The sequence below is a fragment of the Carcharodon carcharias genome, chromosome 13, assembly GCF_017639515.1.
Source record: "Carcharodon carcharias isolate sCarCar2 chromosome 13, sCarCar2.pri, whole genome shotgun sequence".
NCBI lineage: Eukaryota > Metazoa > Chordata > Chondrichthyes > Lamniformes > Lamnidae > Carcharodon > Carcharodon carcharias.
This window is the reverse complement of record NC_054479.1, coordinates 125,380,869-125,403,927: the sequence shown is the minus strand read 5'-3', so window position 1 is coordinate 125,403,927 and position 23,059 is coordinate 125,380,869. Positions and strand designations below refer to the sequence as shown.

Genomic DNA, 23,059 nt, shown 5'->3' with positions numbered 1-23,059 from the left:
TGAATTCAAATTCCACCATCTGCCGTGGCGGGATTCGAACCAGAGTCCCCAGAGCAGTACCCTGGGTCCATGGATTACTAGCCCAGCCAAAATACTATTGCTATTACTGGTCCAGTGACAATACCAAATGTAGATAGATTTATTACTGACTAATGGGGAACTTTGGAAAAACTTGTTTACCAGAGTGATGATGTGAAACTTGCTACAATAAGCAGTTCATAACGGTGCATTTAAGGGAAAACTGGATAAAGATATGAGCATGAGGTTATGGCTGCTTCTAAAGTTGGATGAGAGGAAGTTGGTGTGGAGCTGAAAGCGCCAGCACGGACCGGTTGGGAAGAATGGCCTGTTTCTGGGCTGTAAACTCCATTTAATTCTAATTTTCCAACAGTACACCAATTAATCAGTTATATTACCAGCTTTAAAATAAATACAATTTATTTACAGTTAAAAAAAATTGCCTCACAATCTACCACCATCACTCCAGATATCAGCTCCATCTAAGGCGTTGAGATCTGCGGCCCCGCCCTCGTTTCCCATGGCGACCCACCATTGTCGAAATGGGTGACGTAACTGCGTCGGCGCGTACACTAGAACTCGCGCTTGCCCACGTAGCGAGACAACTGGGCGCGCGACGTGGCGGTTTGCGACCAATGGCAGCCCGCGCAATAACCGACCAATGGGGACCGACCTACGTGACGTCAGAAGAGATGCGGGCATGCAGGAGGCGAGCGGTGATTGGTTAATAGTAACGGGTTTGTTTCCGTTTTGGTGCAGGGGTGGGCAATTTCCGGTAGACCCCTTTAGAGAGTGGCTAGAAGACAGAAGAAGGGGTGAGAGATTTGGTAATGATAATTTGTAATTAATGCGTTAATGCTAAAGATTAGTACACTAATTAACTATTCAGTTGATTGGAAGATGGTTGCGACCCTCGCTATTATAGGGTTAATGTTGCTTTTCCATGGGAAAATTTTGAATTTAATATTTACAAAAATAATGTAGCTGTTTAATTTACATTATTAAGCTTCATTGTATGCTTTAATTTTGCATCGGAGATGAATTTGTAGTAAATTGCACTTAAACCGTTAAATTGGTAATTGTTCAATATTACAACACTGTTTTACCTAATTAATTTAAACCATAGGATCATAGGGCAAGTCTGCCTTTTGCGAATGTGTTAGAGGGTTGACCTTTGTACTTGCAATTGGATTTCCCCACTTTTGATCTTTTTCAATTTGATGGTGGGTCAAAAGTAGGTTAAATTATACCTTAACCAGAGTAGTTAAAGACTTTTTATTGCTTTCTTTGTTTCTAACTTCCAAGTTAGATCATTTTAGATCTTTGGTGAAGAAAAACCTTGTGCTTTTCATGACCTTGGGGTGTTCCAAAGAAGTATATTTTTGATATGTAGTCATTGTTGTAAGGTATGTAGAGACAGCAACCAATTTGTCCAGAGCAAGGTTCTAGAACAGCAATGAGCTAAATGATCAGGTAATTTGTTTGGGTGATTAAGGTTTAGATATTGGCCAGAACATTAGGAATCTCTTCTTTTTATATAGTATTGTCAGATCTTCTATGTCCATCTTTGAGGGTAGATGCAGCCTAGGTTTAATATCTTGTTCAGAAGACTTTGCTTTACTCCCTCAGATTTATTTTTTGAGTTGAGACCAGGCTAATTATAGATTGTGTGGCAGGTGTTTGTTTTTTCAGAAATTGACAGCAATGATGTGGCTAATCAAGGCATTCCCTAGATTACTAACTTTTAAATGTTATAACAAATTAATTGGGTTAATTAAATATTAATATGCTACCCTTATCCTCACTTTCTCTCAGACAAGGAGACCATCTTAATTTGACCCTCAACCTACCTTTGTGCTTGGATCAAACTGAAAGATTTGTTACCCAATGTGAAATGAAGTCTATCTGCTAGCTAGGTTCCCAAGTTTGATCCCCTGCTCAGTTGCCTGATCTCTGCCAGGATGTAGTAATTGGCTCAGCATCCTTGAACTAGGGAGAAGAATATCAGTCAAGTTCTCTTTCCTGCGAGCTGTGGAATGTGGAATGGTGTAGTGTTGCATTTGGCTATGACGCCTTGGTATTGATGATGCACATAACCAGAAGTAGTTCTTCCCCTAAAGTATTACCGTTTTAAGGTGTCAGATTTGGTGCCTTCAGGAATGTGAATAGTTAGGGAAAGGAGTATGATTTCACTTGCATGCATGGAAAGGGAGCTCTAATCTTGCCATGTGTATATAATTTTGTGTTGACAGGTGTTTTGAGAATGTTGATATGATATCCCTCCTCCGCTGTTTGAAATATGGATAAATACAGTGTTTGTAAACAGTGTGAGGCAATGGCTATTTGAGAATTAAGTAGTCAATGGGTACTGAATTTTGCACTTGGCCTATTAACCCATATAATTGTAACCATGTAAATTCATATTACAGAGGGTGAGTGCGATAGACAAATTTATCTTTGTCAGTAATATCTGATAAGACTTGTGAAAGTTTCAGTGCTTCCTTTTTGTGGTAAGTTATCAAAAAGTGGTATTGAATTACAAGTAATTGTGCTCGAAGTCTGAAATAAACCCACTTGTGATCTTTGTAATTTGATGTAACAATAAAGAGGGGTTGGCATTTTATATTGTGCCTTTCGTGACCTCAGGATGTCCTAAAGCCAATGAACTACTTTTGAAGTGTAGTCACCGTTATAATGTAAGTAAGGAGACCAATGTGGCAGTAGAAAGGAGAGGAGGTGCTTTCAGCAATAGTGAGACCCGACCTTGAAAAATTCTAACCTCAGCAGCACCGCCCCAACCTTCCAATGAAACACATTGGTGAATGTGTTGAGATTGCTGTGTGTGCTGCACGCTGTGATCAATGTAGCATAAAAGCTTGGATTTTGGAGAGCGTTGTGAACTGTATGACAGTGGGCTATGTACTAGTGCTGGGGACAACTTAGTGATGATTTGATTGTCTTGGAGGGTAAACAGATCGCATTTAAATGTGATGGCTTATATTCCCCTTGTTTGTTATAAGGCTAACAGCATTAGGAATTATCATCATAAAACAAAACAATGCTGGTTATTACTTTGCTATGTTATTTTCATTACTTATTCTTTCATGGGATGTAGGTGTCACTGGCATTTGTTACTCATCCCTAATTGCCCTTGGGAAGGTGGTGGTGAGCTGCCTCCTTGAACTGCTGCAATCCTTTCTATAGCTTTTTGGTACCACTGAGTGGCTTGCTAGGCCATTTCAGAGGGCAGTTAAGTGTCAATCATGTTTCTGTGAGTCTGGAGTTACGTATGAGGAGAATAGATAGAGTGGACAGGATAAACTTGTTTCCCTTGGTGGAGAATTCTAGAACCAGGGGACATAGATTCAAGATAAGTGGCAGAAGGTGTAGGGGGGACATGAGGAAGAACTTTTTTATGCAGAGGGTAGTGAGTGTCTGGAATTCGCTGCTCAAGTTGGTGGTAGAGGCAGAAACTCTAAACTCTTTTTTAAAAAGTACCTGGAGCTGTACCTTAAGTGCTGTAAGCTGCAGGGCTATGGGCCAGGTGCAGGAAAGTGGGATTAGAAAGGGCATCTCGTGTCCTCGGGCTGGCATGGGCAAGATGGGCTAAATGGCCTCCTTCTGTGCTGTAACTATTCTAGGTACGTCTAAAGGACATTAGTAAACCAGATGGGTTTTTACAACAATTGGTGATAGATTCATAGTCACCATTACTGAAATTGGCTTTTAATTCCAGGTTTGTTAACTGAATTTATTAACTAATTGAATTTAAATGGGATTTGAACCCATGTTCTCAGAACATTATCTTGAGCCTCTGGATTATAGGCCAGTGATATTACCTCTGCCACCATTGGTGCTGGATTTTCTCCGAGCAAGCTGTAAGACTAAAATTATGTAATAATTATGTAAGGAAAGCTGGGTTATGCATGAAGCTGCACCTCAGTTTATTAATGAGGGAGCTGTAATGTTGCACTGAGGTATGAACTCTTCATACATACTACTAGCTTGTTACAGTAGAGACTGATCAAGGTTTTAGAGCACGGTGTTAATTAGGGGTTTACATGCCCAGCATATTTGTGGAGAGGGGATAGAGTAGGGCAGCACATTGAAGAACATCGTTGTCAGATCAGGAGGGAATGTGGATAAGCCTGAAAATGAAGCAATCTGTACAAGAGTTGCAGAGAAATGGCAACGGTTCAAGAAATGCATATGATGCAAACTAAGGAAATAATTTGTTTATAGTGGGACAGGGATATGCAAATGCTGGTAGGAAAAGAAAGTGGTGAGTTTGGGAGGGGCAGAGCAGAAGAAAGAGGTGATCAAAACAAGAGTGCTCACGTGTATAAAGGAAGGAATGATCATCTTCTGGTAACCTGCAATGATTGAGATTTAATTGTCCAGAAAGATTTAAATCATAGCTAATAGACATTTTTATGGCTGTATTTGGCAGTTATGTTGAACATTTGTTCAGTATTGAATCCTGGCGAATTCTTAGCAGTATTTGGCCTGGGGTTATCTTCATCTTTTTCCACCTTTTTTATATGAGCTGAGAGCTCATAAGCAAGTATTTGGTTTTCTTGTTGGGTCGTTTTTATAAATCTAATTAGTTACTTTTAGGCTTTTGTTTGTTGTTTCAAGTGGTGATTTTCCTGTATTTCTCTTAGATAAGAAAGTGCTGAAACCATTTTTCAGTAATTCAAGCTGAGGGGTGAAGAATTGAAAACTTGTGGTGAGATGATATGGTTTGCTTTTTGTTAAATATTAAATTATACTACCCAGATTTTTATTGTAACTGTAAAACAGGATTTAAAGTAAGAACTCTGATCAGTGATTTTACGAAAAGATAATTAAGAAAATTGAGTTTTAAAATCTACTGCTTTGGTTAAGTTTGCTTACGGCAGAAATGATTTGCATTTATATAGTGCCTTTCATGTCCTCGGGACATTCGAACCTTTTCATGGCCTATAAATTCTTTTTTGAAGTGCAGTCACTATTGTTTTGTAGGGAAATGCGACAGCTGATTTCAGTACAGCATGAGATAAATGACCAGTTAAGTAATCTTTGATGTTGGTGGAGGGATAAATGTTGGCTAGGACACCTGGAGAACACCCCAGCTCCTCTTCAATAGCACAATAAGATCTTTTTTAAGTCCACCCCAGCCTCTTATAGTTTTTCATCTTAAAAACTACCTCCAATATTGCAGCACTTGTTTGGTATTACACTGAACTTTTGTCAGCTTAGGCTGACACTTTTGATGCCTAGCTTTTTTTCCTCCCTGTAATTTTCTCCCCCTCTCCTGAAACTGCTATCTCCTGTGGAATGCAGTGCCCATGGATGCCAAATGTCCTGTAGTACATCACCAAAATGGCCAACATAAAACAATAAGCGTTAACATTTGGAGGCATTGCAGCCAAAATTAGATCCTGGCCATAACGATCATCCACGTGCACACTTCTAGCAAGTGTTAGTTACTAGATGGCAACCAGGAACTGGAATCTTTTTGGAAGTGTAAAAGTGGTACGAGAATATTTGCTCAAGAGAAAGAAGAAACAGATGCATTTAAAATGACTCCACCAAGACTGTATCTCCCAGTAAATCAACTACAAGATCACTGGCACAGGCACGCCCTGTCTGGCTAGCTGCATGGGAAGACCTGGCAAAATAATAAGGCAGTTGAACAAAACTCGATCAGTGCTCTTATAAGGCATCTGACCTTAAATGTTAACCTTTTTCTCAGGTGCCTTGGTACCCAGCATTTTGTTTTTAATTTGAATTCCAGCATTTGTTTGCTTTTTTCTAAATTGTAAAGCAAGGAAAAGGCTTCAATTATTTTCTCTTCATTTCTCAACACCATGTGCATTCACACAACATAGACCAATTTTTGGGGGGGCTTTAATACTCTTTTTTTTCCTTTCAGAAGGACAATAGACATGATGGGTTTAACAAAGCTGATTCTGTATTTGACCATGTGTGGTGTTTATGCTCTGAGCAAACCCACTGAAAAGAAGGATCGTACCTTCCATGAGAAGGAGCTGAGTGACAAGGTGCATGATGACTCTGAGAACTTTGAATACGACCACGATGCCTTCCTTGGAGCTGAGGAGGCAAAGACATTCGACCAGCTCACTCCTGAGGAGAGCAAAGAAAGGCTTGGGTGTGTAAGAACATGTCAGAAAATATTTAACAAATAATGGTTTGCATTAGAAAAGTTGTACTTATGTATCTATCTCTCATTGCCAACTTTTGTTTAATTTGGAATAATAAATGCTGTATTCTGAGTTTGGATCTCTACCACTAGATATGTGGGGACTTGGTGGTGGCATTTGCATTCTATACCATTGTAGATGTAACAGGTTCCTCCTGTGGGAGTTGAATGTGTCAATATTAATAGTGTAGGGAGACGGGTTCTTTAACCCCCACTGTTTAAATAGGTGATTCTCCTTGGCTGTTGGTCACCAACAGCAATAAGGTTAGAAACTTCAAATCAGTTCTAATTATCCGGATTTTGACTTTTTTTAAATGCTTTTAAAATAAGGAGAACAAGATTACAATAGTTCAGTTGCTGGCTTTCTCTGAAGAAACGTGAGCAGCTAGGTCATTTAGCTGAGATAAAAACAAAAAACTGCGGATGCTGGAAATCCAAAACAAAAACAGAATTACCTGGAAAAACTCAGGTCTGGCAGCATCAGCGGAGAAGAAAAGAGTTGACGTTTCGAGTCCTCATGACCCTTCGACAGAACCTGGGAGGTGCTCTCTTTTTGATTTATGCTCCCAATGGAAACTATAACCTGATGGTTGAAGAACAAAGTTCATTTGGAATATTTTTAGTGGAGGAGGAATGGATTATTTTCCCTGAGAGATTGGTTTGTAATTCTACACAGAGCAACAATTTTTTTTGATGGTGTACTGTTGCCATTGAGATTTAATTGACCTGTTTCCGATCCAGTCTTGCCTCTAAACTGAGGTATCTACTGGACTATGACCAGAGAGCACTTTCTCAGGTTGGATCATCTGAGTTTGTTGATCTTGCCTGGGTTGGTAGGAGGTGGTGGGTTGCAGCTAGCTCCTGAGCTAGGAAGAGGAGGTGAAATTATGAGGTACTCAACGGTGATCATTGTCCAAAGGCTCCCATAGGAAAATTGCTCAGGTACTGAGGGCGCATAATCTCAATATTTCACTGTTTAGATTTGCACATGAAGAATGACCACACGGGTGAGGTATGGGGTGGGGGTGGCGGTGTTTGCACGTGGAACTAATCTGAGCAAGAATTGTCACCTTCACCTGAATAGAGAATGGAGTCTCCTTTTTCTTCTGAAAATAAAATGTGATGAAAATGCGTGTTAACTCCGAGTAACTAGCTCTCTTTTTAAGCTCATTGTATAACAGTGAATCACTAGGACATACTTTAACTGGTTTTGTTCACCAGCATTCTGAAGTTGAGTTGAAACTGAGTGCTTTTGCTTTCATTTGCTTCCTTACAGAGCATGGCCTTGTTCCGCAGCTTGTGACTTAAACTTTTGTTCGAGTCAACACTTGAGCAACTTGCCCCTGTGGGGAAAAAAACAGCCCTTTGATTTTACGACTTTGCAAGTTCTGTATCCCTCAGGGCATTGACTTAAAGCCTTCAAATTTACATCTTTGTTTTTTTACACTGAGCCCTACATCGCAGCTTATATATTCTGCACTTTCAATTCTGATCTAAGTGTTGACTCACCCAACTAACCGTCAGTCACAGAACAGTTCCTTCCTCTACCCATTGCTGCCCAGAGCCTTTGCTACTTCCTTCCTCACCTATACAAGCCTCATCAGAAATCTAGTTTAATGTACCGCCACATCTCCTAATTCCCTTCCTATCTCTGCTTTTTGTCAGACTGTTAGTGAAGTGCCATGAAATGTTCTGCTACGTTAAAGGTGCTGTAAATATGAGTTGTCTCATCTTTAACAGAAATTCAGTTAAATTGGAGTCCAAGTTGGAATGCAAGAATTATTAACTTGAATTTATTAATGGCACGCACTGGACCTTGACCATTCATTTTCCAATGTGCCTCCTCTCAATGCAAAATGGCCATGTGCACTGATCTGTACAGATGCCACTCTGCTGCACCAAGCCTGTTAAAGATTTTTAAAAATCTTATGGCCAAGCCCAAAACGAAAGCAGCAAAGGCTAAGAATGCAGCTTAAGAAAGGAAAGAAGCGAAACAGCCTGAGCAAATTGCAAACATCTGAACCCAAAGGCTCTTCTCAGAGCCATCCATGTCTCTTGGGAAAGAGCTGATCCCTGTCCTGATACTGAGAGCAGATTTCAAGTAGTGTATATTTAAAATTTACGCGAAACAGCTACTGCTTAGTTTCCTTAGTCAAACCATATAGCATACAGACTTAGATCGTTAGATTGTGATTTAACTGTTGGTAAAATTGATAGCAGTAGCAGGAATCCCATTCATTTTGTTGGAGGCGACTGTCATGAGAGATCATAAATATTCTATCTCAGCTGTCAGTGATGGCTGTAAAGCTATGGAGCACTGAAAACACCAGAACACTGCATGTGTGAAATTGGCAGCAAACGCAGCCCTCATTTTCTTCTGCTACCGTGTAACTCATTTAACAAATGTATCCAATTGTTAATACTGTCCAAAAAATGCAATGTGCAGTATCCCAACAAATTTAATGTACACGTAAGCATAGCACTAAGTTTCCCCCAGACCAGGTCAGTGTTTTTGTGTAAAGTTTAAAAAACTGTACTCTGATTTTAGCATCCCCTTTTTCATCATTCTGATATTTTCCCCACTCCAGCAATCTGAGAGACTTTATTGAGTTAAAGGTTGTGAACATTTGTGGTCACTTGCTACATGGTTGAGTCTGCATATGCTCAACACCTTTGTGACTTTGAGTGATATTCTACTAATGAAGCTGGATTTGAACTCTGGTTCTACGGGTGAAGAATAAATTATGTAAGTCCTTTTTTAAATTTATCCTTTAGGTTTCCTGGTAGTTACTAAACCATTAAAACCGGGAAGTTTCTTCATTCAGAAACTGGTTTATACAGTTGGCTGATTCCAGCTTGGGAGCATTGGGGACATTTCAATTGACCTGTTTATCTCTGCTGGTGAATTTAAAAAATGAACCAAGATTGATCCTTGAACAAATGGTCTAGTACGTAAAGTATGTTGGCAACTGGTGAAGGTAGGATTTGGACGTAGTGAACCCAATCGTCCCTCATTTTTACCCCCTTTAGTCAAGTAAATGGGCATTCATGAAGAATAGCCACTTGGATGAAATGTTGGAGGGGACCCTGCACATGCAGAGTCGTACCCAGCGTTAGTCACTGCCCTGGGGGAAGTTGGCACCCTATTGCAGGCCTATTTGTAAAATTGGTGCCTTGGAATAGTACTAACATCTGATAATTTGAAGGCTATGTCCATTTTTTTTGCTTAGATGCTATATGGTCCTTTCCTATCCCTATACCTGCGCAGTAGACCAAGCTATCTTCAATAAGGATACTTTATATTAAAGGGTGCTGAAAAATTGAGATCTAGGCAGTACTCCTGCAGCTGATAGTACTCTAAATATTAAACAGGGATCCTCTGGATGTCAGCACTGTTCTATCTGGTCTTCAATTAAATCAACAACTGGAATTTTATTGTCTCTTACCCATAAATCACCATACCCTGATCTTGATTTAAGGTAGCTGTAAGAGTAAAGTAATTAGCAAGTGCACCCCACTGAAGTATCAATTTCTGTGTAATGCACCATAATCCCCTACATCGAACATTAAAAGTACCTGTTGATCAGCTTCGCCAAGCTCCTTTCCTAATCTTTCCCGGGTTTTCTGACTCTCCCAACAGAAAAATTGTAGATAAAATCGACGGAGACAAGGATGGGTTTGTTACAGAGGAGGAGCTTAAGCAATGGATTAAATTTGCACAAAAGCGTTGGATTTATGAGGATGTCGACCGTCAGTGGAAAGGTCATGATCTAGACAACGATGGCCTCGTGTCCTGGGAAGAGTACAAAAATGCGACCTATGGGTCCCTGTTAGGTAGGTTTTTTTGACAGCCCTTTAAGGTTCAGAGTCTGACCCTGCCATCTACACATTTTTTGTCTCTTTGTAGAATGATAGTAGATAAAATAGATGAGGATAAGGACGGATTTGTGACGGAGGCAGAGCTGAAGGCCTGGATAAAGCGGGCTCAGAAGAGGTACATCTTCGAGAATGTTGGGCGCCAGTGGCCAGATTTCGACAGTAACCAGGATGGGCTTGTCTCCTGGGAGGAATACAGAAACGTAACATACGGCTACTACCTGGGTAAGGAGCAGCGGGGGTGGGGGGTGGGCAGACAATGAGCTGCATGCAAATAATAAAGGGAAAGGGTTAGTGGCCGTAAACAAAAGGAGGAATTTTGGTAAATACTCAGCTGTGAGTTGTAGGAGTGATTCAGTATCTATGAATTCTCCTGGCATTACTGGAGACTTCAACTTCTAAGCTACCCTTGTGGAGGTCAGTAATTCAGCAATACAAATTCACGCCATCAGAAAAATTGCATTCATAATTCTCTCTACTTTATACACGTGTAAAGTATCAGTGACTTGGTTGGCTACTTGATCATGGAACAGGAATAAGCCATTGAGCCTGTTCTGCCATTCGTTTAGATCATGGATGATTTGTCTGTGCCTCAGCTCCATTCAGCCAACCTTGTTCCATATCCTTGTCTAACAAAATTCTACCAATCTCGGTCTTAAATTTCAATTAACCCAGCTGCTGCCTTAGGTGTTTTTGGGGAAGCACATTCCAAATTTCTACTACCCTTTTGTGTGGAAAAAGTGCTTCATTATTTCACCGCTAGATGGCTCTAACTTTAAGGCTGAGTAGTGATGTAGAATGGCTGCACCTTTCTCCAGGTTACTTCCCTTCAGAGTTTCCACAGTTCCACTCACTACCACAATCCTTTCAGAATGTTGCCTCCACCTCATTGCACTCACTAAGTCTTTGAATTCTTTTGTACTGTGGATGTTGAGACTTGGGGAGTTAAACGTCTTTCCACTTCTAAGACCAATAGATCACTCTGTGATGGAAGTCTCCTTTTGCTTGGTTGTAGGGTATGCCTAATAGCTTTAGATGGTTACAGTTCAGCTCCTCTTGGCTGTAGGTTCACTGCGTACCAAGCTCCAAATTCAAAAAATTGATACTCGTTTGAGCAGCTATGAAATGGCTGTGAGGTTGGACCCTGTAGAGGGAGTTTTAATTTATTTGGTCTAAGAACATAAGTTGGAGCAAGAGTAGGCTATCTGAGCCTGTTCCACCATATAGTAAGATCACGGCTGACTTTTTTACTTCAGGTACATCTTTCTGCATAAACCTTGCATCTCCTTGTATCTAAATTGTGTAGATCCGTTCTATCTCCAGCAAATATTAATAAAATTTTACCATTCTTTGGAACTAACAGCAATGATTGTGTAAAGAGAAATTTTACTTGTTTTGGATACAATATTTTATTGTCTTATACCATATGATCAGATACAGCAAATTTAGCTGGAATAAATGTGGTGTTGATCGGTTATATTAATATACATAGCCACTTTTAAAAGTTCAGAGTTTTAGAATAATGGAGAAGGGGAAACCTTGAATAAATGTAGCACCTTTTCAAAGTTTTATAACTGCTCTATAGTAAATGTATTAGCCAATGATCACGTGCAAGTCTAATCAATGAGATGGTTTTTGACCATTGAGCCACACAAATCTATCTTGTGTAATTATTTTTTTAAATGTTGACTTGCCACTTCTGTACATCAGTGTGCTGTGAGCAGAAATGTAAGGGCCTGTGCAACTAAATATTCTAACTTGGATCTCTGCCTGTTGACGGTGGGTGAATTGAGTTGGTGAATCGCATGGAAAAAGTCCCTTGAGTTGTAGTTTTGGTTACATTATTTGTTACAGGGTTATGTTATAGATTGAATTATGGACAGTGCATTCTATGTGCAATTTAGAATGCTGTATTAGCCAGTCTTTGTGTTTTGCATAATGTTTCCCAAAGTTTAGCACGCGGTGTGCAAACAATCACTAATTGTCTACTGTTGCATCATGAAGTGGCTAACACTTAAATGCATGAATAGGGTAAATTAGTGCCTTTTCATATTAAGTGACCTCAGTCGTAACAAACTGTCAACTTGTCAGTTCCAAGACTTGATAGATCCCCCAAGTGTTGATCTTGGTGGGTGGAAGCATGTTTTTCCATCACCTTCCTGTTCCCCTCTTCCTCCTTGTCACCAAGGCCAATTGCAATGTCCTGATGTCAGCTAACTTGATAAGATGAAACCAAACTCTTTTCCTGTTGAGCAGGCTTTTTCTATGAATGGAAGGAAAATTGACTGGAAATGAGTCATGACATTTTGATTTTTTTTTCAATGGGCCAATATCTTGGAATTGTGGAAACCACCAATTGCAGTAGCCCCTTTTAAAAGAATGACCAAGTTTTCCTTTCATTGCATTGTAACTTGACAATGCAAAGTCCTGTTCTGAGCAGAGATTCCTACTGTGCGTTGCACCAAAGGCAAGAAAGAAGTACTTCAAGGACTGATGTAGAAACACACTTCTTGCTTCAGTAGTCAGTCAATGTCAGTTACTGAACTTTCTATCTGGAACCTGACATTCTCTTTGGTCATTCACTGTCTCTGTTTTCAACCGGTTTACTAATGTTGGAATTATTCTCCCCTCTTGACCTTTTTCCTCCCCACCCATTTGATCTTCACAGATGACGTGGATGCTGATGATGGCTACAACTACAAACAAATGATGGCAAGAGATGAGCGTCGGTTCAAAAGGGCTGACCAGAATGGTGACCTGTTTGCCACAAAAGAGGAGTTCACTGCCTTCCTGCACCCAGAAGAATATGACCACATGAAGGACATTGTCGTGCTGGTCAGTGCTTTGATAATGCATTGTTTTCCCCCAACTCTAACTTAAAAATTATGTAGTATTCATAGCACAGAAAAAAGTCATTCAACACAACTAGTCTATGCTGGTTCATGCTGTACATAAGCTCCTTCCACTCTGTTTCATCTAATCCTATAAGCATGTCTTTTTTCTTTCGCCTTTTGTACTCATCTAACTTCAATTATTTAATGCACCAGGACACCGAAGAACTGAAAGAATGTCTAATGGGGGATGGGTTTGAGGGTTAGAAGAATAGACTCTACTGTGGCTTCTTGGAACTATGCAACTGGTTGGGACTGAGCAATGGGGATTGTGATACATTTTCATTGTTGATTTGTGAGGTATCTACACAACCAGAAAACACCACTGTGGCCTATTTGGCTAATCCTAAAAGAAACAAACCTACAAAAATGTTCTTGTCTCCTCAATTGCAATGCTTCCCTTTTTTTTTGTTGGATTTTCAAGATTTTCCTTCCACCTTCATTGTGTGTAGCAGGATGTTTGGGAGCACACTCCATTCTGCACCGTTAAACCTAAACTGTTCGCTTCCTTCCGTGTGAGTCTGTCTTCCCAGTTACAATTTGAGTAACAGAGACTTTTCATTGTTCTTAGCTACTTTTCCTTGTGGGCTGTTCATTTTTTTTTCTCTGGTGATTTGCTTTTTAAACTAGGAGAGTCCACAACAGTGGCAATTTCTATAAAGTTGACTGACCAGAGAACGCTTGATGGTTCTGTCATTACCAACTTTAATTCTCTGGTTGTCTCGACATTTACCTAGGACATGACTCCTCCCGTTATGGGCTGTGTTAGTTCCATTTTTTTTTTTAAACACTGGTATTGTGTCTCAAACCTGGCAACCTCTGGACCAAAGCTGTGCTGGATTTCAGATTTCAAGGGTTGCTTGGAACATAGGAGTAGACAAATTTGTTGCGCTAGCAACAAAGCCGGCAACTAGTCAGGCACTGCACCGTGCTATTGCAGCACCTAGCCAAATTATCCAGATGTTTTTAATTTTACTCTATTTAAAATGTCTGTTTTTTGGACTGGTGGATTTGAAACTCTGTACTGTTTGTACAGACCAAACCTTGAACAGCAAACAGAACTCCTATGTGTCCTGAGACACACTACCTCCTATGGTTGTAAGTTTATATACAAAAATGGGCAAAAGTTTTGTTTCTCTGGCAGGAAACCATGGAAGATATCGATAAGAATGGAGATGGATTCATTGATCTGGAGGAGTATATTGGTAAGTAGATCAGAAAAAGAACAAAAACTAAAGTGTAAAATTGTACCTGATCAATTATTGACTGTAGTTTGTATGGCACCTTTTGCTGTAGCATCATCTCATGAGAGCTTGCATAGTAAAACAGGCTAATGAGGGGTGGGTATGAACTAGGATGTGGGAATAAAGGAGATTGGAGGATTTTGACCAGCGTTAGGGTTGATGCAGCAATTGGCAAGGATAAATATGTAACAAGAGTTGAAGCTTGGGTGGAAATCAAACTTGTTGGTGAAGCAAGATAAGTAAGCTGACCCTGTGCACGTGCAAGTAATCTTGGTGATGGTCTCGAGGGGTCAAACTGACACTTAAGGGTGTATGTTGTTGCAGCTGTGGAAGGAATCTGAACCAATGCAATATTACAGCCAAGAATTGAACAGATAGCTTTGGACTTGCCAAGGTTTAGCTAGAGGAAGTTCTGACTCATCCATGGCTTAATAGTTGACCGCACAGCAAAGTTGTGAGCTCAAAGGTGGAGGTTTATTGTTGGCAAGCATCTGGGGAAGTTGAACTCTTACTTGTATAGTTGCCACCAAGAGATAGTATACCTACTTAAGAGAAAAGAAACAGGCTTCAGCTAGAGCCTGAGAGTCTCTGCAGAGCTGACTGTGCAGGAACAGTGATTGTAGAAGGGCTGGGTAGATGAAACCAATGACAGAGCAGTTGTAGGGGTGTGGGTCATGAGGTGGTAAAAGATGGATTGGTCAACTACACCAAAAGGCACAAATCAAGAAGGGCAAAGAGGGATAATATGCTGCAGTAGCTGTTGCATAGGGTATGTCTGCCCATCTCGGGGCTCTGAACAGCATGCAAGCTGCACAGAATGCAGGTGCACGGAGTGCAGTGAAAGTTCATTAGGCTTATACTAGGGATGGCAGAACTGTTGTATGAGGAGAGATTGGTTTGACTGGGCCTGTATTCATTAGAGTTTAGAAGAATGAGAGGGGATCTGAGTGAAACATATAAAATTCTAACAGGGCTAGACAGACTAGATGCAGAGAGGATGTTTGCCCTGGTTGGGGAGCCTAGAACAGCCTAGGGCCACAGTCTCGGGATACGGGGTAGGTCATTTAGGACAGAGATGAGGAAAAGTTTCTTCACTGGGGGCAGTCAACCTGTGGAATTCTCTACCACTTTGGAGGCCGGATCACTGAGTACATTCAAGAAAGAAATTGATAAATATTTGGATATTAGGGGCATCAAGGGGTATGGAGAGAAAGTGGGAATATGGCATTGAGGTAGAGGATCAGCCATGATATTGAATGGCGGAGCAGGCTTGCAGGGCCAAATGGGCTACTCCTCCTGGTATCTATGTTTCTAGAAGATTCAAACTTGGAGGAGTGGGTGAGATTGGTTCAGATGAGCTATTCAAGGACTGTAGAGAGGAAGGAGAGGTGAGCTAAGGGGTTGAGGTGGAGTGAATAGAGGGTGGGCATGCTAAGTAAGTGTTTTGAATGGTGCATTCACCTAAGGAAGTGGAGAAAGAGTTGCACTTATACAGCATCTTTCACAACCACAGCAGCCAATTTGTGCACAGCAAGCTTTCATGAACAGCAATGTGATAGTGATGAGATTGGTTTTTGTGATGTTGATCAAGGGGTAAATTTTGACAAGGGACACCAAGGAGAGATTGATTTGTAATTAACTGATTGTTAAATGCTTAGAGATTCAATTAATTAGTGGTAAAGATGGCTTGTTACTGAGTCATTGGTTCTAGACTGATGGGTGTTATGATGTGGCAGGTAATATATGCCAGGTGGACCAAATCTACAAGGGAAATTTGCCCACGCTATCGTAACAGTTTTGCAATTTGTATTTATTATGTGAATATTTGTGCACTGAATTCAGAAGTGATGAGTCCACTAACAACTCTAGAGATTTTAAAAATTAAAGCATTTATTAACAAAGAATTCAAACATTTACATAAGATTACAGTTACTTGATATTATAACAAATCCCAAAATTCCTAATTAACTTGACTCCCAACTGCACACCCCCTTTTTAAGGCAACAGTCCAAAACAGATTTTAAATTTAAATAAGCAATTCAGCAAGGTTACCACAGCATCCACTCAAATGGAATTCCAAAGGCTTTTAACACAATTTTAGTTACTGGAACAGCACTTTTTCCAGAGTAGCTAGGGCTTCTTCCAAGTTTGTGTCTCGATGTACCATAAGATTTTACACGCGCCACCACCACCACCACGAGCCTTCCATCCTTCTTCTTTATGTATGTTTCTCTCTCTCTCTAATGTGTAAAATCCCATTGTGCTACGTGTCTTTGGAAACTTACTTTTCCCATGATATAAAAATATTTCATATCATCATTATGGTCAGCACTTCTGGGAAAAATAAACATATTGCTCTGCCTCTGTTTTGTTAGTTGTAAGCATTACACCATCCCTTTGATCAAACAACCCCTTTGCTTCTCTAAAAGTGCAAATTGCCTTCACACCCTATCTGGAGCCCTCATCCTAGCTTATCCATTGCCATTTCAAAAGTTTGTTTTACACCTCTTTTGATAATTTCAGCCTTGCAGTCTATCTGACTCTAATTCAATTAAATCCAGCCACCCACATAACCACACATAAATCTACCTTTCAATATCCCACAATATTATGAAAACTGATAGTTTTGTGACATTGGGCTGTGGAAATTTCATCTACATTCATTATCTAGTCAAGATTCAATGATGTGGATTGCAATGTTGAGTTGGTGTCTTGAGTTTTACTTGATCACTTATGATAATGTTGGGGTGCCTGAGGAAAAAATGGCCATTTTTTTTCTATTGAGTTTTACCTGCAATAAGTCGCCTTTGACAGACAAGAATATAGAGAAGGAGCCCTTGGGGCTGAGAGCTGTATGTTGTCTGTTGAACAGAGTTTGGACCAAATGGAAGTTTGGTACTTTTCTTACTGCACCAATATGATTGGGCAAAAGTGGTTTTGTTAACTAGAATCAGGCATGCAGAAGATCAAAAGAAAAAGTTGCATACCTATCTGACCTCCCCTCACCTTTCAGGTGATATGTACACTGCAGACAGCGATGGCCATGAGCCAGAGTGGGTCAAAACTGAGCGTGAGCAGTTCACTGAGTTCAGAGACCGCAACAAAGATGGTAAAATGGACAAGGATGAAACCAAAGACTGGATCTTGCCAGCTGATTATGACCATGCTGAAGCCGAGGCACGCCATCTTGTCTACGAATCTGATGAAAACAAGGTGAGCTGTGCACGTCGCTTGTCCAGTTTTTCATATTGAACTGTATCAACATTTATTAACATTTAGTCCTGTTAATGCAATGTATCAATCCTCCATAGCTGGCTGAGCTTTAGCTGCCAAGGGGCTAGGCTCTGGAATTCCCTCCCTAAACCTCTGTCTCTACCTTCCCCCGCTACTTTGAGATACTCTAAAACTTTGGTCTCCTCTCCTAAAATCCCTTTATGTGGCCCACACTTAAGTTTGTCTGATAAATGGTCCTGTGGAGCGCCTCGTGATTTTTTTTTACTTAAGTTAACAATTTGTGTTTAGACAGCACCTTTTTAAAACAGTATGAAGTCCCCAAGATGTTTCACGAGAATGGATAAAATTGAACACCATGCCACACTGATCAAGCTTATGGTCACATGTCTTAATATCTAAGAAGTAGGCTTTAAGGGCTCATTTTAAGTGGGTGAGAGGTAGTGGCAAACATTAAGGCATGAAATAATTGTGAATTTTGTCACAAAATGGACTGATCACACTGCACTTGGATGGAGCAGCAATGAGGGGAGGCAGAGAAATCGGCTCTCGTTGTTCTCACCTGATTGAAGTGCCTCCAAGGGCTACAGCTGAAGATGTGATCAGGCTTTTGCACCTTGCATAGTAGAATAGGGTACTAATCTTAACTGTTTTAGATTAAATATGACCACTGAGGATATTCTAGAGACTGCTAGCTCCTGTGAAGCCCTAACCAATGATTTGGTTGATAATATGCAACCAAGTTTTTCAGTGAATACTCTTAGTGGACGTAGGGGATCAGTTTTTATTCTCTGTACTGGAGTCAATCAGAGAGTGGAAACTGTAGATGGGAGGGGTAGAGTGAGCTATAGTTTTTCCCCCTAAAGTTAGGGAGGGAATTGATGCAATTCATAGACTAATGTTTTTTTCCACTTCAAATATCAGTGAAGACTAGTTTTAAAAATTCAGAACTTATTCAAGAGTCAGTACAGATGTTGAGTAAGCATCTTTTCACTTGAAGGGAAAATATTGTGGAATAAGCTGAGGGAAAGGCATTGAAGGGGAGAATTCAGTAAGTTCAAGAGGCAATTGAATGCATTTCCAGAGAGAAGGGATTGAATGTTGGATATGATAGAATGGGATTGATGTATCCAAGAGGTAAGATTGTTGATCTAATGGCCGTTTCTTGTTCTTAAAAGTTGTTCTGCTGTGATTGTGTGGCTCGCTTGTAATTGTTTGCCTCCCAATTTGTTCTAGGATGGAAAACTCACCAAAGAAGAAATAGTCAAAAAGTATGACCTGTTTGTGGGGAGCCAGGCCACAGACTTCGGAGAGGCCTTAGTAAGACACGATGAGTTCTAAGCATGTAGATAACTACTGCGGAGAACGAACAAGAATCCATTCCATAAAGAAGGGATAATTTATTTTTTACAACTTGCTGTTTAACTCGATGTTCTGTTCTCAGGTTGTTAAATGAGCTTTATTCAGAAGCAGAGGAGGAGGGTTGGTGGCTGAAAAGAAGCAGCCATCTTGTGCCTGGAGAGTGATGTGTAATTACTGATATATATTTACTTCCCATGTATGTGTAGAACCTAACTACATTTATTTTTGTATTTCTTTTTTTCTTCTTTGATTGGATGACTTCAGAACTTCTAATCCCATGCAGAGCCTATTTAACTTGCAGAAAAGTCCAAGACCTGCTTCATAGCAGTCCAGAACAATTGCTTATGTATAAAATTGAGAAATGCTTCGATTATGGAAGTGTTTTTTGATCAGACCACTCATTTATACCTTAACAGCAGGTGTCTTTGTGCAATTTGTGCAATTACCATTTTGGGGCTCAAGCTAATGTGTGTGTATATACACCAGCACTGGGAACCAGATACACCTTCAGTAAATTACCTTGGCTATCTGTTACATTTGTGTTTATAGAGCATTCCACCATCCTGTAATGTACTGCAACAAGGTGAGAAGGAGTAGAATCATTCTATTAACATATATGAAATTGAAGGCCAGAAAAAACAAGCTGGTCCATGAGGCTGCCCCATATTTCGTGATGGCTGGAGCATTATAACTAAACACTTTTCACCCTGTTTTCTATCCCCCTCCTTGAGCCATCATGTAATTTCCCTGCCTAGGTGATCACATGGACAGAATATCTGTAAAGATACTTGCCTTCCATATGATGCAATCTCTGGTCAAGAACCAGTTAGGCTCCCCCCATTGAAAGCATATTAATTATAATAAATATTGATCACGTTAATAAACATCATATACCTTTTTTTATCTGACCTCTGAGCCTTTTACTGGCCTCATGCCGCCTTCTATAGATTAGTATATTAAAGTTTAGAAATAAATAGTATACTATGTTTTTAACCCAAGTGGCAATTGTTCTAAGGCAGGTTAATCTCCTCACTGGGATAGGGGCAGGTGGTCCATTCTGCTGATCATCAAACTAAGCAGGCATCCCTCAGAGAAGTATAACTTTGTCCAAGGTTAACATGAAGTATTGCCCTATAACTTTGCTGGTCATTTTGTTGTCCTATATTTACCATCCTGTGTTTTGAGGAGAAAATGTATATTTGGAGAGATTTAATATAAACATTCACAGAAGTGACATACTATTAAAAAAGCACCTGCATCTGTTCACCAAGTAAATTCAGTGTTATTTGTGCACACAATGAGACGTGTAGTTGATTCTTCTTAGTATTAGTGCATTTATGTGCACATGGTGATTGCATTCTTCTTGTTCAGTCCACGTTGTTGGATGAAAAACAGAAAAGGCTGGAAACACTCAGGAGATCAGACAGCATCATTGTGGAAAGAAACAATCAATGTTTTGAGTGGATGACCTTTAATTTGAGCTGGAAAACAAAAGTTGGCTGCTGTTGATGGTGCTTCAGATTAGTTTGAGTTTGGGGCTATGATTTGCATTCTTTGCATTTGACTAAATTGGTGTTCAAAAGGTGATGGTACTGTGTAAGGTTTCGGAACAAGACATGAGTCTTGTGAATGTGAGTGGAAGAATTCACAAGTAACAATCATTTGTGGGGATTGAGGGAAGGAAACATGCATCAAAGCTACTGCACGACATTTAGTGTGGTTTCCTTTTTGTGTGTATGATAGAAGTTAAACTCACCAACAATGTGGTGTGGTTAGCCTGCAGACTGCAGAGGCATGTGCTTAAAATTCTTAGTATCTTTGGTGTTTCAAACTACACACCATATTAGGAATAGCTATAGTCTGACATTTTCCTACTGCAGTTTGTCTAGCCTGCTTGAAGCAATATTCACGTATTAATCAATTGTGGGATTCTTTCCTTGCCCCTGCTGTGCCAGCCATACATCAGTCAGAATTTGAAAGCAAAGGCAGTTACCTTTTCCAGTGAGAGCTGTTGTCAGTAACCATTGCATCCAAAACATTGACCAGTCTTTCTTGTTGATTGAGTTGAAGATCTATCATTTCCTTGCTTACCTTATTTGTTGCACCACTAAAACTTTATGCTGCAGTGTTTTGTCTGTCTTCCATGCGCTCTCTTCCCAATTCCTGTATCAAAGTAATGATATGATTTTGATTACATAGATATGAGGGCACCAAAACAGGCCATTTAGTCCAACTGGTCTGTGACACTGAGGAGTTACCCATGCCCGTTAGTCAAGTGCCCAATTCAGAGCATTGGATTCAGTCTCCACATTCACTAAAGCTCTTGAAGGGAAAATTGGATTCATGTTCTCCAACTGTGCAATTTTTGTTTTCCTCCCTGCCCCTGTCAAGTGATGTCAAATGTTGACTTCTAATCTGTGTTTTGACAGTTGAAGAGTCATTTCTGTTTGACACAGTTCCAAATGTGGCTCCTGGAGATATCTAACTGTCAATCACTTTTCACTTCACATTGAGCTGATTGCATAACAAGGAGAGCGACTAGACTCCGACATCTTTTTTTATATATGAAAGAGAATCTTAATAGACATCATCTCCTTTGGATGCCTGGCTTGAGGTTGAGCCTCTAGTGTAAGACCATCTCCTTCCCTTGCATCGTACCACAGCAATTTTGATGATCTCTCCCTGGTTTAACCAGACATTGGAGTCTTTCTCTCAGTAAATGGATTTCTTTTCAAAATTGTATTGTGCGACAGTTCAGGCAGTAACATCCAGTTACGGACTGGAATCTAATCAAGGTTTGTATTATGTTTATAGATAGCATAAAGGATATCTGCGAGTGAGTTATAGGCTGGGCTAACAGATACCTGGAAGAGACTTAGAGGCTGAAATCTGACTGGGGGGTTTCAAAAGAATGCCTGGAATTGTAGTAATTAACTTCAGTGGAGTAATTTTATAGTTCATCGTTCTGCTTTTATACCAACAGCACCATGATTTTAGTATGTGATTGAAACTTTATACCCTCGCCCTCAGAACCCTGTGTAATGTAGCCAACCTCCCTGCCATGCAGCACAAGTGGATTAGATTGTTTTCTTGTTGGAGATGAAGTTAATACATTTAGATTTTGTAAAATTTCCTTTTTAAATATTAGTTAAATCTAGTCCAGTTGTTACAAACCTCTTTTATTCAACATCTATATCAGTGAATTGAGAGATTTGTATGTGTTTTTAAAGAAAAGATCATAAATAACATTTCCACCCATGCTCGAGGGCAATTTAGAATGTCTGCACTGGGATGTCATGTCTCCAGAATTGAATAGCTGTCGGCACTTAATACCTGTAGCTGACTCTGGTTACATGGGAAAGGTATTAATGGACAACTATTGTCTTAAAAATGTGTCCTAGGAAGAATCAGCACTTTGTAAGCAGAGAAAACTAAAGGAGAAAGAACCAACAGATGGCTTAGTTTCAGATGGGGGTCCAAATCTGTTGCTCCATCTAATCTGAGTGCATCATGTGCTGGTGGGAGAGGCAGGTGCACATGTTTGTAAATTAAACTGCTTTTATCATGTGACAGGGAAGGTGTGATCTTGGAGGAAAATCAGTTGCAGTGTGGCACTGGGATTTTCAGCACGTTTGCTATATGTTTTCACAAGTCAATTTAAACATCCAGTTTTGCTGCCTGTGGCCATAGGGCAGGTCTGAGCTGCCACTCCCATTCGAAGTGTCAGTAAACTCATGTTTTTGATATGTCTACATTAGTACATTTTCTTTGTGTAAGATGTTTTGCCTGTGTCTGCTTTGAATTGACTTCTAATCCTCAATAAAGTGTTTTTTAAGTAAAGAGATTTGTTTCGTTATTTTGCCAAGTACCCAGTTCCATCTTGTGCTCTTTGTCATGACTTTTTATTTTGCAGGTTTTTTTTGTCCTAGTTCTTGAATATTGTGGATCACCAACTCTTAAGGTTTGAATTGTAGTTCTTGCATCAGACCTCTTTCCCCCCGCCTTTAACAGTCTTGCAGGCTTTAAATTTCTGTACTGTGCCCTCATACCTGTTGAACAATTGCACCATTTGCTTTCTATATTTATCAGTGTCTAGTTCTATGCTTGCAAACTCTTCAGTGCAGCAGGTGTCACTGCACCAACCAGAGATTTCCAAACTAAACTGAATAGGAATATGAAGTGCAGCAATCAAATGCCAACAGGAGTAACTACTATAGTGTTTGACAACCAAT

At 40.0% G+C, this 23,059-nt stretch overlaps 1 protein-coding gene across 6 annotated transcripts; it reads left to right on the top strand.

Moving 5' to 3' along the window:
• Window positions 1–718: 718 nt before the first annotated feature.
• On the top strand, window positions 719–22,667 carry LOC121285682 (calumenin-like). Of its 6 annotated transcripts, none has more exons than XM_041202351.1 (8): window positions 719–845; window positions 4,683–4,747; window positions 5,939–6,172; window positions 10,131–10,324; window positions 12,768–12,934; window positions 14,135–14,195; window positions 17,248–17,447; window positions 18,702–22,667. In XM_041202351.1, the coding sequence occupies exons 3-8, from the start codon at window positions 5,949–5,951 to the stop codon at window positions 18,804–18,806; spliced, it is 951 nt and encodes a 316-aa protein (XP_041058285.1). In that variant the 5' UTR covers window positions 719–845; window positions 4,683–4,747; window positions 5,939–5,948; the 3' UTR covers window positions 18,807–22,667. The 6 variants fall into 6 exon arrangements, with proteins under 6 accessions (XP_041058285.1, XP_041058280.1, XP_041058281.1 ...); XM_041202346.1 differs by having other exon boundaries at window positions 5,936–6,172; XM_041202347.1 differs by lacking the exon at window positions 10,131–10,324 and adding an exon at window positions 9,864–10,057 and having other exon boundaries at window positions 5,936–6,172.
• Window positions 22,668–23,059: the final 392 nt, after the last annotated feature.

What these genes read in the sequence shown, in the direction of transcription:
- LOC121285682 (XM_041202351.1), top strand. Translation starts at nt 5,949, where the DNA reads ATGATGGGTTTAACAAAGCTGATTCTGTATTTGACCATGTGTGGTGTT. An exon ending in GAGAGCAAAGAAAGGCTTGG is followed by an intron (nt 6,173 to 10,130) that starts GTGTGTAAGAAC and finishes GTCTCTTTGTAG; the next exon opens with AATGATAGTAGATAAAATAG. An exon ending in TGAAGGACATTGTCGTGCTG is followed by an intron (nt 12,935 to 14,134) that starts GTCAGTGCTTTG and finishes TTTCTCTGGCAG; the next exon opens with GAAACCATGGAAGATATCGA.